This window comes from Elgaria multicarinata, chromosome 3 (genome assembly GCF_023053635.1).
Source record: "Elgaria multicarinata webbii isolate HBS135686 ecotype San Diego chromosome 3, rElgMul1.1.pri, whole genome shotgun sequence".
Classification (NCBI taxonomy): Eukaryota; Metazoa; Chordata; class Lepidosauria; order Squamata; family Anguidae; genus Elgaria; species Elgaria multicarinata.
Window position 1 is genome coordinate 60,833,223 of NC_086173.1, and position 16,319 is coordinate 60,849,541.

Consider the following 16,319-nt stretch of genomic DNA (forward strand, 5'->3'; position numbering starts at 1 on the left):
TTGCCTTTCCTGAATCTGCCACCACTCAACTTTAGTTGGATGACCTAAAGCTCTAGTATTATGAGAGAGAACAGTTCTCCATGCTTTTTCCACACCATTCATGATTTTATAAATCTCTGTCATGTCTGCCCTTACTCACTTTTTTCCTATGCCGGAAAGCTCCATGTGTTGAAACCTTTCCATATAGGGGAGTTTCTCCAGCCCCATGACCATTTTGGTCATTCATTTCTGCACCTTTTCTAGTTCTACAATTCTCTATTTGAGATTTTACTACCAGAATGGTACACAGTATTCCAAGTGTGGTTGCACCATAGATTTTTGTACACATTATGATACTGGAGGTTTCCTAAATAGTTTGTGAACAAAATTAAATATACTGAAGACTGACTTGGCACATATGTGGATATATAGAGTCAGATCCCAGACTGTGTAATTGCTATGGTATGGTTCATATGAACACCTGTCTGGAAATATTGTACATGCTGTGGATCAGTGGGCACGTGTATGCCTGCATGGATATATAACATGTCTTGCAATATCCAGATTTGTGTAAGCTTTCCATCCCTTTGGGGAGTAATCATGAGAATTGGGCATATCCATCTATGTCCATGTCATATTGAAAACACTGTAGAAGGGGTGCATGCAGGCTCACAGAGCATACAGTATTTTCTTATGCAAGACGATGTGAATCAGCCCTAAATATGCATGAGCTAATGTTCTCTGTTAAAACATTTTCCAATAAACAGTTTCTTATTATACCATATGGATTCACTATTTGATATAGTGTTTACTTGTAAAACCAATTGTTTCTACACTCAGTCATCAGCCTTTTTAGTTTAATCTCTGGGTCCTGGAATGAATACGCTGTGCCTAAGGTACACAGTGGCCCATGTACTTGGTTAAAGCTTGCTTGCAATTCTAAATGGTGTTCTCTTTACTAACTGGACTGTCTTGTATATCTGCTCTTTATTCTTGCTGTTTCTGTGCTGTAGAGATTCACAATATTCAGAGAGCCTCTTTCTATGACAATGTTACTGGTCTTCCTGATGCACCAGGTGAATGAATGAAAAATAAATAGGCCTTCTAAAAGCAGGATTTGAACCTACAGGACAATCATTTTTTGCTTGTAGGCGAGCATGAACCTTTCATTCCATCCTAACCTTAGCTTTACCTCCACAAGGCAAGCTTTCTTGTGTGCATATTATTCGGTTGCTACTGCATACATACAGTGTCTCGTTTTATGTAATGCGCTCTTTAGAAGCTTTGCAATTGAGTAGCTGCATTTTGAAACGCAGGCTTGTTTTCCCAACATATCCTGATAAATTTGGGTATTTAAAATTAGGAGTATCAGTGCTTTGATATGTGTTATACATATTAATATTGTCTGTATTCCCTAAAAAAATAATATACAGGCAATGTTAGTGGCCTTTATATACTATGTTGCGTCTTTAGGATTTGTGTTAAATAGCATGCTGAATGGTTTTTATTTCAAAAGCTGCTCAATTGTATCATTACTAGTACATGCCTATATTTTTAATGATTACTTTTGGGGAGAGTCCTTTAGTACTTGGATCAAATAGACAAATTCTGCTAGGTATATATTCTGCTCATGCTACTCTTTTAGAGCACTTCTAAACTTGAGGCAAATCTCACTTGAGCTGTAATCCTAAACCCCCTTACTAGAAAGTAAGCCTATTTGCACACAGTGAGACCTATTTCTTTGTAAGCATATGCAAGATTGTGCTGTTAGCTACCCAAATAGTTATTGAAAGGCTTTAAAAAGTTGATCTTCTTCCAAGTTTAAGAACAACTTGTATATGAGGCCACAAGCTACTAACCAGCCTTTTCTTTTTTTAAACTAGCCTGCTGGAGGCTGGCACAAGGTGACCATAATGTCACTGGCACTTGGCATCCTTGAGCAATTCCCACAATGTCACCGTGTAGTGTTACTGGAGCACTGTGGGAAATTAAAGTGGTGAGTACCCAGTTCTGCCACTACCTGCCACTGCTGCCAAGTAAGTCCACTGACAGAGGAGGGGCCCATAAGAGCAATTCGCCTGGGTCCCGCTCAGACCCAGAGCTGCCCCTGGGGAGAGCTCTGCCTCTCCTGTAGCAGACTGCTGCATTTGTATGCGTGGTGTAAGAGATGTGGCTTCCCCCCTCTGGCGGCTTGCTTGGTTTCTATGCTAGTGTCAGAGGAGGAATGCAGCACTCCTTTTTTCCTCTGCCAAGCCCACTCATGTACATGCAGGTGAAGGCATAGAATTCCAGGGAGGCCATTTGTGGTTGCCTGTCGCTACCAAGCTAGTCATTTAAATACAAGGTTGTGTTAAAGAGCTAGCTTTGGCAATGTAGCAGCCTCTTTAAAACCCCATAGAATTAAGTATTTTGTAATGCTCTTAATTGTAAGTTAACATAATTTTTGTAGATGATTTATTTATGAATTTTGAATGCATCCAGTTTAAATCTATCATTGTAGTAGCAAATGAAGCATAGCAGTGTGTCTACTTGCTGTTGCTTTTTCTTATTAAAATGTTCATGTGCTGGGCTTCCTTGAAACTGCTAGAGGTCTCTGAAATCTTAATAGAAATTTTGTATTTCATGAAACAGCATGTGTGCATATTTAAGCATTTGGTTTGCTACACTATCAGGTGTTCCCTTAATTTGGGAAGATTTGTTACACTTTGGCTCATCCCTGATTGGAGGATGCAGCACTCATTTTTCCCCATCAGTAAGCATTTTTATAGAATAAAAGTTATTTAAAATGGGTGATTGAGAATCTATCCTATCCTGCAGCTAAACAATTCACCAATGTTGAGTACCATGAAGTGCCACCCTGTCAGTACAACTGCTATATCCAGGGTGTGTAGATTTTCATTTTGTCTGAGATTGTGGGGGAACGGACTGGCTGTATCTTTTTCATGTATTGTAATTCTGTACGTATTTTAAACTTGACTGATAAAGGCTAGGGCACTTTATTATCCAAATTTCTCTCAGGAAAGAGATAAAGGTGAAGTGTATTTGGGTTTAAGAATTTCAGAATCTGGCATAGTTTTGTGTGACTGGGCAGGAATGTTAAAGATCCCGAGTGGAATGGCTAGGTTTATTAGCAAGAAGCTAGCTGAATTCTTAAAAAAATATGTTGGGTTTCTTGGAATACCCAACATAACAGCTCTCTTGAGATTTATTTACTTATTTGTTTTTCTGTCCCAGTTCCTGGTAAAAACATGGCTCCCCAATTTGTGTGTGGTATCTTTCTTTATGGTTGAAGATGTCTTTAAATGAAAAATTGATTTTTATACTCCATAGAAAGAAAGAAAAATACAGTGACATTAGCATTTCCCTTTGGGTCGTCAGTGAAAACATAAAGCGGCTGAGAAAGTCTTATCAATCAATGTCAAACACGTAGTGGAAATTTCAGCTGTATCAATATATTTGACAAGCCTATGAACTTGCATTTGGCATGTTGTAGTGGGGAAAATATCAGGGGCAAACCTACTTAGCCTGTCTTGCAGTTTTATATGGAAATATTTGATGTTTATTTCAAGTTAAACAGAAAATGTGGGAGGGTGGCGGCAGCTTGTATTTAGTGCAACGTTTGATACATGTAGTCATTTGAGTTCTTTAGCTATATTGTAAACTTCCCCGCATTATTCATTTTTTGTTTCCACTCAGTTCTTTGTGGCTTCTTGGTCAAAAATTCCTTTTATGTATGAAAAGGGAATGGCTTTGGTGCACTTAGACAGTAAAATTGTAACCTTTGGGCTTCCTAGTTCATAATTGCCAAAGCTACAATATTCTGCCTGGTATGTTGCTTTCAGTCGTGCTGCTTCCATACATGCTGATTGCTTTGGCACAGGTGGCACCTTCCACCATTTGTCACACAAAGCATTTTGTTGTGCCTTTTACTTCTTTTGAACTGCCTTTGTTTCTGCACCATGTTAGGGTCCACTTAATTTTGTGTTCTTGTTGCCTACAGTGGACCGTATTGTGGGTCTAGATCAAGTCACTGGGATAACAGAGACTGCTTTTGGCTCAGCTTACAAGACCAAGAAGGGCATGTTCCGTACAGTGGGGCAGCTATACAAAGAGTCGCTCACCAAATTGATGGCCACACTTCGAAACACTAACCCAAATTTTGTTCGCTGCATCATTCCAAATCATGAAAAAAGGGTATGTGCTAATACAAGAGTTGTGTTGTCTGATTTCGAGCACAATAGATGCTTCTCAGTTTTCTTTTCAGTTAAGAAAACTGATGTTTTTGTAAATGCTGGATTCCACATTGTACTGCTGATTTTGTGATCCTTGTGTATGGTTAATGTTTTTTTTTTTTTTTTTTACCAAATAAGGCTAAAAGTAAAAGGCTGACTAAAAACAGCTTCTAGTATTCTCCTTTTTGTCACTATTTTTAGGCTGGAAAGCTGGATCCACACCTAGTTCTAGATCAGCTTCGCTGCAATGGTGTTCTAGAAGGAATAAGGATTTGTCGCCAAGGATTTCCAAACAGGATTGTGTTCCAAGAGTTTAGACAGAGGTACTATAGTAACTAGGTTTGGCTCTTACCACAAATGTGTGTTAGAGTTCTGCTTCTTCAGATAATTACATCGAACTTCCTTCCCCCTTACTTTTTCCAATTTCTTTTATTTTAGTCAAACATTGTTCAGTGAATAAATGAAAAGTGGTGTCTGTACATTTTGCTAGTGGCTTATTTATTTATTTTTTGATTGACTTGTAGGTATGAGATTCTGACTCCTAATGCAATTCCTAAGGGTTTTATGGATGGGAAGCAGGCTTGTGAGAGAATGGTAAGTCATTCAGTAGCAGTCTAATGTTGCTAAAACAACTTTCTTGCTTACATTCTTCATGTGAAACAAATGGGTTTGCCTCTTGCATAGATCAGAGCATTGGAGCTGGATCCCAACTTGTATAGAATTGGACAGAGCAAGATTTTTTTCCGAGCTGGTGTTCTGGCACATTTAGAGGAAGAAAGGGATCTGAAGATAACAGACATCATTATCTTCTTCCAGGCAGTGTGCAGGGGATACCTTGCCAGAAAGTAAGTGAACATAGCAATCTTGACAAAAGTCTCTACATAATCTTTAATGGGAAGACTTGTTAGAAACTTGTAAAGGATTTAGTTTAATTGGAAACACTCCATCCACAGTAAGATGAATAGTTACTTAATAGGAAGCTTGAAGATCTTTGTATCTTGGTAATCTTTCTGAATTGTTTCTTACATGTGGTGGACAGCAATCTGAGGGAGTCAATTTTTTAGTGCTAGGATAAACTGTGATTATTGCCCCCTTGCACATAGATATGGCTTTGTTGTGGTTGTGTAAAATGTTTTGCTATAGCTATTAAAATGCAAAACTGTTTGACACAGAAGAGCCTTGGTTTGTCTTTAGGGCCTTTGCTAAGAAGCAACAGCAACTAAGTGCATTGAAAGTTCTGCAGAGAAATTGTGCTGCCTATTTGAAGTTAAGACATTGGCAGTGGTGGAGAGTGTTCACAAAGGTATGTTATCTCTCTCCTCCCCACTCCTCTGTGTTGGAATTCTCAACAGCATGGAAGTGGCATGCCTTGATACCCTCCTTTTCTTTGTATCAAAATTTGCAGGTGAAGCCTTTGCTTCAGGTTACTCGTCAAGAGGAAGAACTTCAGGCTAAGGATGAGGAGCTGCTGAAGGTGAAGGAGAAACAGATAAAGGTGGAATCAGAACTTGAAGAGATGGAAAGGAAACATCAGCAGGTCTGTATACACGATCTGACTTTACGGATAGCTACTGACCTGTGTACAAAGGTGACTTGTTGACTGTATCTGCTCTGGCACAAAAAAGATGTGTTATTTAATATTTTTAATTGTAAATTAAAATTTAATGGTAAATTTAATTTGATACACTTGTCTGTTTACCTACGGAAAATTCTTCTAACTTTGCCTACTGTAATTAGCTATATGTATAATTGGGAAATCTAGGTATATTATAGTGTATGTAGAAATAGGAAGGAAGTGTATGAGAGCAACAGCAAACCTATTTTATTGGGTCTTGTGTGGAAAATAGGCCTGGAGAGATTTCTCTATGTAAACATAGGGCCTGGATCTTAAATACTATTAAGGGGTACAAAGCTGAATTGTGGAATGCTGCAGAAGTACAGTTCAGTCCTTTCTAAATACCTTATGCATCCCCCAGTCCTTGTGTGTGTAATTTCTTCTCCCTTTACATATGTCTTATGGTTGCAAGAATAGATGGAGCATGGTAAAGTGAACATGGATATTGGAGCAGGAGGCTGGAACAGAGGAAAGAAATATTTGCTGCAGATTTAGTTCCCTCTTCTCATCACTTTATTCCCAGACTTGCCTCCTGTTTTCTTCTAGCCTTAGTAAGAACTGGTAGAAAGGTGAAACACACAAAGCGAAACTCTTCCTCCACTAAGGTGTGGAGACCATTCATGCCTGCTATTTCCTTAGCACCTTTTTGCAGTGGGGTAAACTGTATCATATTCTCCCATAACTAGGCAGATTCCCATAGATTGTCACTTGTTGATACCATATTGCAAAGGACTGACAAACATTCTTGCCATGTTTGTAGTTGTTAGAAGAGAAGAACATTCTTGCAGAGCAGTTACAAGCAGAAACAGAACTGTTTGCTGAAGCTGAAGAGATGAGAGCCCGTCTGGCTGCCAAGAAGCAAGAACTAGAAGAAATTCTGCATGATTTAGAATCCCGAGTAGAGGAAGAGGAAGAAAGGAACCAAGTGCTACAGAATGAAAAGAAAAAAATGCAGGCTCATATACAGGTATTTGTTGGTGCACTGCTTGGAAGATAATAGGAAAATATGCCTAAATATTGGTATGCATAAATATTTCTTCAGTAAGAAAGCAATAAAAACTGGCTAAGTTACAGTGGAGTTGAGCTGAGGTTTTTCTTTCAGGACCTAGAGGAGCAGCTTGATGAAGAAGAAGGTGCTCGGCAGAAGCTTCAGCTTGAGAAGGTAACAGCTGAAGCCAAAATAAAGAAGATGGAAGAAGAAATCTTACTGTTAGAGGACCAAAATTCCAAATTCCTTAAGGTGAGAACAGGTGCCACATTCCTCTAACGATAGTGAATGGCAACAACATGGCAATATGTGAACAGTGACTATTATGGGAGTCATACTGGGCCTGACAATGTTTCTGAAGGGTTGGGAATTAGATGTCAGTTCTGTGGTGACTGGATTATGGGAAATCATAAATTCACTGATCTAAATATATGATAGCTTTTATTATTGCATTCAGTCACAACTAAAGAGCCAGTTCACTGCTTAATATTGACTCTAAACAGACACTCTGGACACTGTAGTCTTCTCTAGAGTATGTGGAGTAAAGGGCTTGCCCACCAGTAAATTGGCCGCCTCAATCAAAGACTTTTTAAACGGGGCTTTTATTAAGTCAGTTTGTATCCTGAGAAAATTGGTCTGTTTGGAATGCGTCAATGTATACATGGATATCTGGAAGTATTTCACATTATCTGCCCTTTCTTTGAACCATGGTGTACTCTTATCTTTTTATGTAGCAACAATAGTATCTCAAGGCAGGTAAGAGGTTTTGTTGGACATTATGCCCTTTTATAAAGCTCTGCTGGATACTCTAAAGTGGTGCGATTTCTACTATGCTTCCTGCTAAATATGGAGCTTCTGTAGATATATTTTAGCTGCTTGAAAGCACTTGCCAGTTGCTAACTATAAAACATCTTCTCAACTAGCCCTGGGCAAATCAATACAAATATTTAAAAACTATGGAGAGCCTTGTTCTATCATAACCATCACTGATAGTCATGATGTTTGTCATCTGTAGGACTAATGTCTGGTTCTCTGTGCCCATATGTATACTCTTGACTGTTGGCTTCTCTTACTCAAACAGGAGAAAAAATTAATGGATGATAGAATTGCAGAGTGTAGTTCACAGCTGGCTGAAGAAGAAGAAAAGGCAAAAAACTTAGCTAAACTCAAGAATAAGCAAGAAATGATGATCACAGATCTGGAAGGTAAAGTATGCTAACTATATTAGAACAAATTAACAGCCACTACAAATTAATATAATCCAACATATACCATAAAACATCCATTGAAAGCCTGATACAAAACATGTTGGAATGACTCGGCAAACAAAGTCTTTCCTGGTTGTTGAAAAGACATCAAGATTGGTGCCAGGCAATTGCTTTTGGAAAGCCATTCCATATATGAGGTGCCAGACCTGAGAAGCCATCTTTTCTGGTTGTCATCTGCCTAACGTCAGGTGGCAGAAGGGTCTTCAATGAAGTTCATGAGGTTCTCCATCAGTGTAGAATGGAATCCTTGGTTAGTCCTCCCACTTGCTTCAAAAGACAGGGCTTGTGAAAGTTAGTTTTCAAAACTTTGTCCATTCTTTCTTCCAGTTTCTGACCTGGGTTGTTGTTTTTTGTTTTGGGTAATCAGAAGAAGAACTTCATAAGGTTTGGGCAAGCTCAAGTGCTAAAAGGCAGTCCTCATGTCTTAATCCATTTAGGGCTTTAAAAGTAGCGACCAGCAGCTTATGCTAATTACAAAAACAAATTAGTTAATTCATTTTTAAGCAATGAGGCACTGTTAGAAAACCATAATGAATTACTTTTGTTAACATTGGCTATGGTTTCAATAAACGTGTGTAGCTCACAGAACAGGTCTGCTCTTTGGTTTTTATTCAGGAGCACAAGGGTTTGGTTTTTATTCAGGAGCACATTACTTTTTTTTTTAAGTGAAATCAAACAAATAAGGGCACAATGCTATGCATGTTTAGACAATACAAGTGCTAAAACTCCTAGCATTCCCCAGGCAGCATGGCTGACTGGGGAATGCTGGGAATTATAGGTCCTTTTTCCCCTCTAAACATGCATAGGATTGTGCCTTAAAGCAAATATTAAGCACTAAGTCAATTTATAAAGGCAAGGGTGTTAAATTAGCAGCAGGCTAGTTCTTAAGTTACCTAATTTAACTGGTTTTTCATCTGCAACATTAAATTTGTCATCACAATGCCCCTGACTTCTGCAGAATTAAGGGACAAGTAGCTTCCTTTATCGTGGCATTTGTAGTTTCATTAAATATGTGGCAGTATTTTAACATGGTCAAATAGGCAGTTCAATTGATCATGTTTGATCGATTAATTGATCACCATGCCAGCTCTCACTGTAACAAAGTAGCTGTTCATTTAACCAGGATAAATGCAGCTATTTGACTTGCTTCTTTCAGAGTCTGGTATTTCAGTATTGCAGATTTCAACAGAAAGAAAAATCTTTAGATGGGTTTGACTGCTTTGCATTGTAAATACAGTCGTGTGAAAAAGAAAGTACCACTCTCTTGGAATTGTATGATTTTACATATCAGGACATAATAACAATCATCTGTTCCTTAGGAGGTCTAAAAATTAGGTAAATACAACCTTAGATGAACAACAACACATGACATATTACACCGTGTCATGATTTATTTAACAGAAATAAAGCCAAAATGGAGAAGCCATGTGTGAAAAAGTAAGTACACCCTTACTGCTTCCATAGGAATTAAGATGCTAAGTAGCAGACAGGTGCTGCTAATCAAATGCCCGTGATTAATTGATCATCAGCAAGTATGACCACCTCTGTAAAAGCCAACGTTTTTTCAGTTTGCTGGTCTGGAGCATTCAGATGTGTGTTAACACAATGCCAAGGAGGAAAGACATCAGAAATGATCTTAGAGAAGCAATTGTTGCTGCCCAACAATCTGGGAAGGGTTATAAGGCCATTTCCAAACAATTTAAAGTCCATCATTCTACAGTGAGAAAGATGATTCAAAAGTGGAAAACATTCAAGACTGTGGCCAATCTTCCCAGGAGAGGACGTCCCAGCAAAATCACCCCAAGGGCAGACCGTGCAATGCTCAGAGAAATTGCAAAAAACCCAAGAGTTACATCTCAGACTCTACAGGCCTCAGCGAGCATGTTAAATGTTAAAGTTCATGACAGTACAATTAGAAAAAGACTGAACAAGTATGGTTTGTTTGGAAGGGTTGCCAGGAGAAAGCGTCTTCTCTCTAAAAAGAACATGGCAGCACGGCTTAGGTTTGCAAAGTTGCATCTGAACAAACCACAAGACTTCTGGAACAATGTCCTTTGGACAGACTAGACCAAAGTGGAGATGTTTGGCCATAATGCACAGCGCCACGTTTGGTGAAAACCAAACACAGCATATCAGCACAAACACCTCATACCAACTGTCAAGCACGGTGGTGGAGGGATGATGATTTGGGCTTGTTTTGCCGCCACAGGACCTGGGAACCTTGCAGTCATTGAGTCGACCATGAACTCCTCTGTATACCAAAGTATTCTAGAGTCAAATGTGAGGCCATCTGTCCAACAGCTAAAGCTTGGCTGAAATTGGGTCATGCAACAGGACAATGATCCCAAGCACACCAGCAAATCTACAACAGAATGGCTGAAAAAGAAAAGAATCAATGTGTTGCAATGGCCCAGTCAAAGTCCAGACCTCAACCCGATTGAAAGGCTGTGGTGGGACCTTAAGAGAGCTGTGCATAAACAAATGCCCTCAAACCTCAATGAACTGAAGCAACGTTGTAAAGAAGAGTGGGCCAAAATTCCTCCACAGTGATGTGAGAGACTGATAAAGTCATACAGAAAACAATTACTTCAAGTTATTGCTGCTAAAGGTGGTTCTACAAGCTATTGAATCATAAGGTGTACTTACTTTTTCACACATGACTTCTCCATTTTGGCTTTACTTCTGTTAAATAAATCATGACACGGTGTAATATGTCATGTGTTGTTGTTCATCTGAGGTTGTATTTACCTAATTTTTAGACCTGCTAAGGAACAGATGATTGTTATTATGTCCTGATATGTAAAATCATACAATTCCAAGAGGGTGTACTTCCTTTTTCACACAACTGTACAAATGCACTCTTAATAGTCACTTTGGCAGTTAAACACATCAGTTTATTTTTTGTACACAAGTGGCTATTCAGAAAAGGGGTTACATATTGTAAAAATTAATATAGAAATGTCTATCCTGTTCTTCTAGTGCCTCTGCATACTATTCAGGGAGGCTTAAAATCATAGTATCATATAAAATACATTCAATTTAAATACCACAAAATGTAATGGGCAGGGACAAAATAAAACACAACTTTTCAATACAACATCAGGTACTTAGCAAAGCAAAAGCCTGCTGGACCAATTGTTGAAAGATGGCCAGAGATGATGTTACTTGCACTTCACAAGGCCCTGTCTCTGGTTACCATCCATTTTACGTCCACCCTAGGCAGGGCCTCTCTTTCGGACTTCGGGCAGTAGGCAGATTGGTACAGGAAGAGACAATCCTTCAGACAAGCCATTTAGAACTTCAAAAGTAATCAACATTTTGAATTGTTTCCAGGAGCAAATTGAAATCATTACAAGGTGTTGCTGGATAAGTGTAACCTGGCCCCATGGGGGTGCACTTATTAGAATCCTTGCTGCTGCATTCTGAACCTACTACAGCTTCTGAAGATTCTTCAAAAATAAGCCCATGTACAATGTATCACAATAATCCAATCTTGACGTAACTAAGGCATGAGTTGCCATAGCCAGGTCTGAGTTTATCAGAAATGGATACAGCTGGCGCATCAGGCTGTACAAAAACACTCCTGGCTGCTGCTGCCATTTAGTCGTTCAAATGAGATGAATCCAGACACTCCTAAACTGCACACCTAATATTTCAAGAGGAGCACAACCCTGTCTAAAACAGGTTGAATTCTATTTCAGCCTGCCTGCCTCGTGAAGCAGGAACACTTATTTCTTGTCTAGATTAATTACTAATGCAAAATACTTCGAATTCCTATGGTATTGCTGTACTGGCCCAAGTGAAAGAGAAAAGAGGACAATATTTTTGTATTATACCAATTTCTTGAGGAGAAGGTTCCTAAGTGATTATACTTGCATGCAAAAATTAGGCACTTAGTGTAACATCTTTTAAAAAGGGCTCAGTAATTGGCTATCCTCTTCACGGTTGGTGAAGAGGATAGCAAGTACACTTACCTGGAGACCAGCACTTATGAAGAACTGTACCTCCTCTCATTGATGCATCCCATTCTTCCGTGCACACACACTCTCTCTCAAGTTAGCTCCCCCTAAATGTAACTGTCTCATGCTTTTTTGGTGGTGCGGGGGAATTACCTCTGTTCATGATGCACATTACAGTGATGTTAAGAACTCTGTCAAAAAAGTATTTGTTTTTCTACCCTAATTTATTCCTAAATACATTTGCTTTTCTTAGTTCCAGTGTTCTGTTTATAACAACTCCCCTTGTGCTTTTGACCCTCACTGGATCTTGTTTTGACAAGAAATACCATGAAATGTTTGCAGTGTTACGCTGCCATGTCAACAGTCTATGTATCCCCCTTCTTGGATTTAGATATGCAATTATTTTTGGCTGTAAAACACAATGTCTTGTAGAATTTTGACGTGGCTGTTTCCTAATTTTACACTTTTACTGATCTATGTGTCCTAATTTGGAAGTGATTCTCTCTTTCTCTGTGGCCAACTGACTTGATTATGGATGGATTACAGTTTCTGAATTCCAGCCAGATAAGCTGAAATTGAATAATAATGTTAACTGAACCATACTTGGGAGTGTCTCAAATGGCTTCTTACCAAATTTCTATGGCCATCGCCTTCTTAGCAAATTATTTCTTTGATTCAGTGCAAATGGTGTCTAGCATGCTAGAGCTTTTTGCAAGAATCTCTTCTATAGTCGCTATAAAGCCAGTAACACTGCAGAACACCTTCATGCAGAAGTTATACAATCATCTTGTAGAGTAGAAGCTTTCTTTGATCTAAATAATTCTTAGTGAAAAACATATTTTGGCTCAAAACATATCTGGTTGTCAACAATCCACTTTTTTACACCTGCCAATTAATTTCAGTTATTCTAGTCCCCATCTGGAAGTATGAATGAGATCAGCCAAGTTATCTCTTTTTTATGAAGTAAAGAGTGGCCCCAGCTAAGAGCATTCCTCCTGAGCGATACTCTTCCTTTTTGGAAGGATAGGGGAGAAACTTCCTACTATGGAGGAGGCTGTTTTCCTGGACTTTTTGAGGGGAAACGCCTCAGACAAATGGGTGCTGGACCTGTTCTGCCAGAGCTATTCAAGTTCTTTCTTAACTGGTAAACATCTGTTCTTGTCAGAGGTTGCAGGATAATCAGACTCTAAGCTACTTGTTTTTTAGCGTTCCCTACTGGATGATGATGATTTCAATTATTTATATGCTGTCTTTCACGATAGAAATCCTTCCAAGGCTGCTTACAAGTAAAATAAAGTTCCACTAATGAAATCCCTACAAACAATACTGGGGTGGGTGGATGGGTGGGAGACAATATTTCATAAGGATCCTTCCCACAGGTCAGCTGATGACAGAAGTTGCTGTGGGGGAAGGGAGGGAAAGTCCAGCCAAAGCAGGGGCCTGAGATGGTCCTCACCTTCTCTCATCAAGCTGTGCTTATGGTATTTGGAGACTCTCTTTTCAGGTTTAAGACAAAGTCTGCCTCCCAGAGCAGGGTTGGGCAATTTACGGACCTTTAGATGTATTGGCCTACAACTCCAATTATCCCTCACCATTGGCTATGGTGGCTGATGGGAGTTGTAGGCCCAAACATCTGGAGGGCCATAAGATAACCTCCCCTGTTCCGGAGAGACAGCCCAAGACATGTTGGTCCGCAGTGCAGAAAAGCCAAATGGCTGCCCACCATTTTAATAAAAACATAAAAAGTAATAAACTAAATCACCATCAATTTGCCCCTTATTTATCTTCTGCGTAAATCATCCTGCTGTATCCTACTTAATGTGTCTGCAGATAGGACCTTTTTTATCCCAATTTTGTTGGCTCTAAAGAGGAAGGAAATTTATCAGCTAAGAAATAGAATTTCCTTATTTTTCCTCTAGAGTTCACTTTCATTCTGAAAGACTGCCTTTAAACCCTGATTATATTATTCTTCATGCTGAAGTAGTAGGATGCTGTTTGAAAAATGATGAAAATTTCAAGAAGCTTGGTCATCTATAAATTATTTGTACAGGGTTTTGTTAGATGCTCCATGTATATCAGCTTTCCCCCAAGATGGTGCCCTTACAGTGTTTTGGACCACAAGTCTAGTCAGCAGGGCCAAAGGTCAGGGATGGTGGGAATTGTAATCAAACAGCATCTGGAGGGTGGAGGAAGGTTGGTGTACATTAATGGCCAACCTCTTCAGCTGGGATTGATGCAAATTTTTGTCCCTAAATCCTGAAATAGCAATTTAGGGCACATTTGCTATTTCAGATGCCCATCAGCCTCCACACTCAGAGGCTGATGGACATCCTATACAGAGTCAGAGGAGAAGAGAGGTAATCTCTGCACTCCTCTCTCCATTCTACATTTTAGCTAGAAGGGTGTTTTCACCTGTCAGGCTGAAGCCTCCCCTCACAGACTACTGGCATTGCCCCCTTTCTCTCCTCTCGGCATTTGCAAGCTCGTAGAGGCACCAAGCGCAGTCCTCTTCATGTTGGCGGGGAAGGGGTGGGGAGCATGGACACCCAAGGTCCGAGGTCAAAAATCCTATGGCCCCAGACGCTATGTAGGGGGGATAAGATTGTTCTCCCCATTACCTTAATCCATTTTCAGCATTCACTAAGAAAATAGCATTCAGTAAGCAAATGTTCCTCACTTACCATGAGTGTTTCTCTAAAGAACGCTTGAAAAAAGAAGAAAAGACTCGTCAAGAGCTGGAAAAAGCTAAAAGGAAACTTGATGGGGAGACCACTGATCTACAGGACCAAATTGCAGAGCTGCAAGCCCAGATTGAGGAGCTAAAAATCCAGCTTGCCAAGAAAGAAGAAGAGCTGCAGGCTGCCCTTGCCAGGTAGGATACGGTTATTTGAAATAGGATGCTGTTAAAGACATATGAGCGTTTGCTTTCCTATGGTGGCTGATCAACATCTGAGCAAGTTGTTCTTTAATTGCAAGTTCAGCATATTTTAAAGACCTTAGCTCTGCCAGAGTAATGTCCAGCCCCTTATGTGTGTACTAGGTCTTGCCTCCACATTCTCCTTCTTTCCTGGTCTATAAAGTAGAAAGCATTTTGTGTTGCAACACTTTTAACATGACTGTTTTTTTGGATTTATGTCTGTAAAAATTATTGTGATTGGCAGGTTTCCACTCTGGCAACAAGAGAGTAAGAGCAGTTAATTGTAAATGACATTTGGCTTTGCTCCTTTACAGCAAATGTTTAGGAATTTGCCTTTGCAGATATTGGGGATTTAAGCTGTGTTTTTTAATCTCCAAAAGAATTGGCTCAAGTATGTAATTGGGGAAGATGTCACCTAACTATTGTAGTATAACTTTATCTGATCTTAATACCTAGAAAGTAATAACAATTTTCTTACAGCTGGAAATATATATTTAATGCACAGGTACTGCTCCTAGCCCACCACTATTCCCAGTGCTGCTACTGTCATGGTGTCAGGCTTGGTTAAAGGTCTAAACTTGGATCCAGAATCATTTTTCTGCCAGCAAAAGGATACTGCTTACGTAACAGGCGTTCCACATCCTCGCCTCCCCCTTTCAGCCTCCCCTTGCAGCCTTCAAATCTGCTGCAGATGGTCACATCCAGTGGGTGTGCAGAGGGTGGGAAAGGTCACAGAAGTTCCAAGATTGAAAGGCGATACCTTTCTTCTAGTGGAAGACTGATTATGGATAAGAACATAAGAGCCCTGCTGGATCAGACTAAGGGTCTATCTAGTCCAACAGTGGCCAATCAGCTGTTGGCCATGAACCCACAAGTAGGACACAGTGCAAGAGCACCCCCGACCCATGTTCCCCAGCAACTGGTATACATAAGTTTACTGCCTCTACTACTGGAGATAGCCATTAATCCAACCAATAGAGCTGTCATCTCAGAAAAGAGGACCCTTCATGTGCATCTGGTTTCTTGCATGTGGTAATAATTTAGAGTGCTTATTCACACTCTAACTAGAGAGTTGGTATAGTTCGTGTCCCTTGCCTGTTAAATAGCGGTGGTTCATATCTTTAACTTTGAAAATCGAAGTATTTAGAGTTTAGTTGCAAATAATATTTAAATGATAATTTCTTTTGCCTCAGAAACCAGGATCTTTATGGTTTGTACCATTATCTTGATGTCTTAAGACTGCAGGCACCATTTCAAACAATGTATGTTTCTGCTGTCTTAACTCTCGATCAAGATGCAATTTGTGTGTATGTGTGTGTTGTATCATTGTAATTTATGAATAAACTATTGCATCGTTTTTG

The 16,319-nt window shown here is 39.5% G+C and overlaps 1 protein-coding gene across 1 annotated transcript in view; it reads left to right on the plus strand.

Annotated features, from left to right (window-relative positions):
• MYH10 (myosin heavy chain 10) overlaps positions 1–16,319 on the plus strand; it is a 94,132-nt gene that overhangs the window by 58,976 nt on the left and 18,837 nt on the right. Inside the window, exons 18-28 of the mRNA XM_063120432.1 lie at positions 993–1,055; positions 3,980–4,173; positions 4,413–4,534; positions 4,736–4,805; positions 4,896–5,056; positions 5,406–5,514; positions 5,617–5,748; positions 6,587–6,793; positions 6,929–7,066; positions 7,896–8,019; positions 14,742–14,913. Of these exons, the coding sequence (XP_062976502.1) occupies positions 993–1,055; positions 3,980–4,173; positions 4,413–4,534; positions 4,736–4,805; positions 4,896–5,056; positions 5,406–5,514; positions 5,617–5,748; positions 6,587–6,793; positions 6,929–7,066; positions 7,896–8,019; positions 14,742–14,913 (1,492 nt within the window). The remainder of the gene's footprint in view (positions 1–992; positions 1,056–3,979; positions 4,174–4,412; positions 4,535–4,735; positions 4,806–4,895; positions 5,057–5,405; positions 5,515–5,616; positions 5,749–6,586; positions 6,794–6,928; positions 7,067–7,895; positions 8,020–14,741; positions 14,914–16,319) is intronic.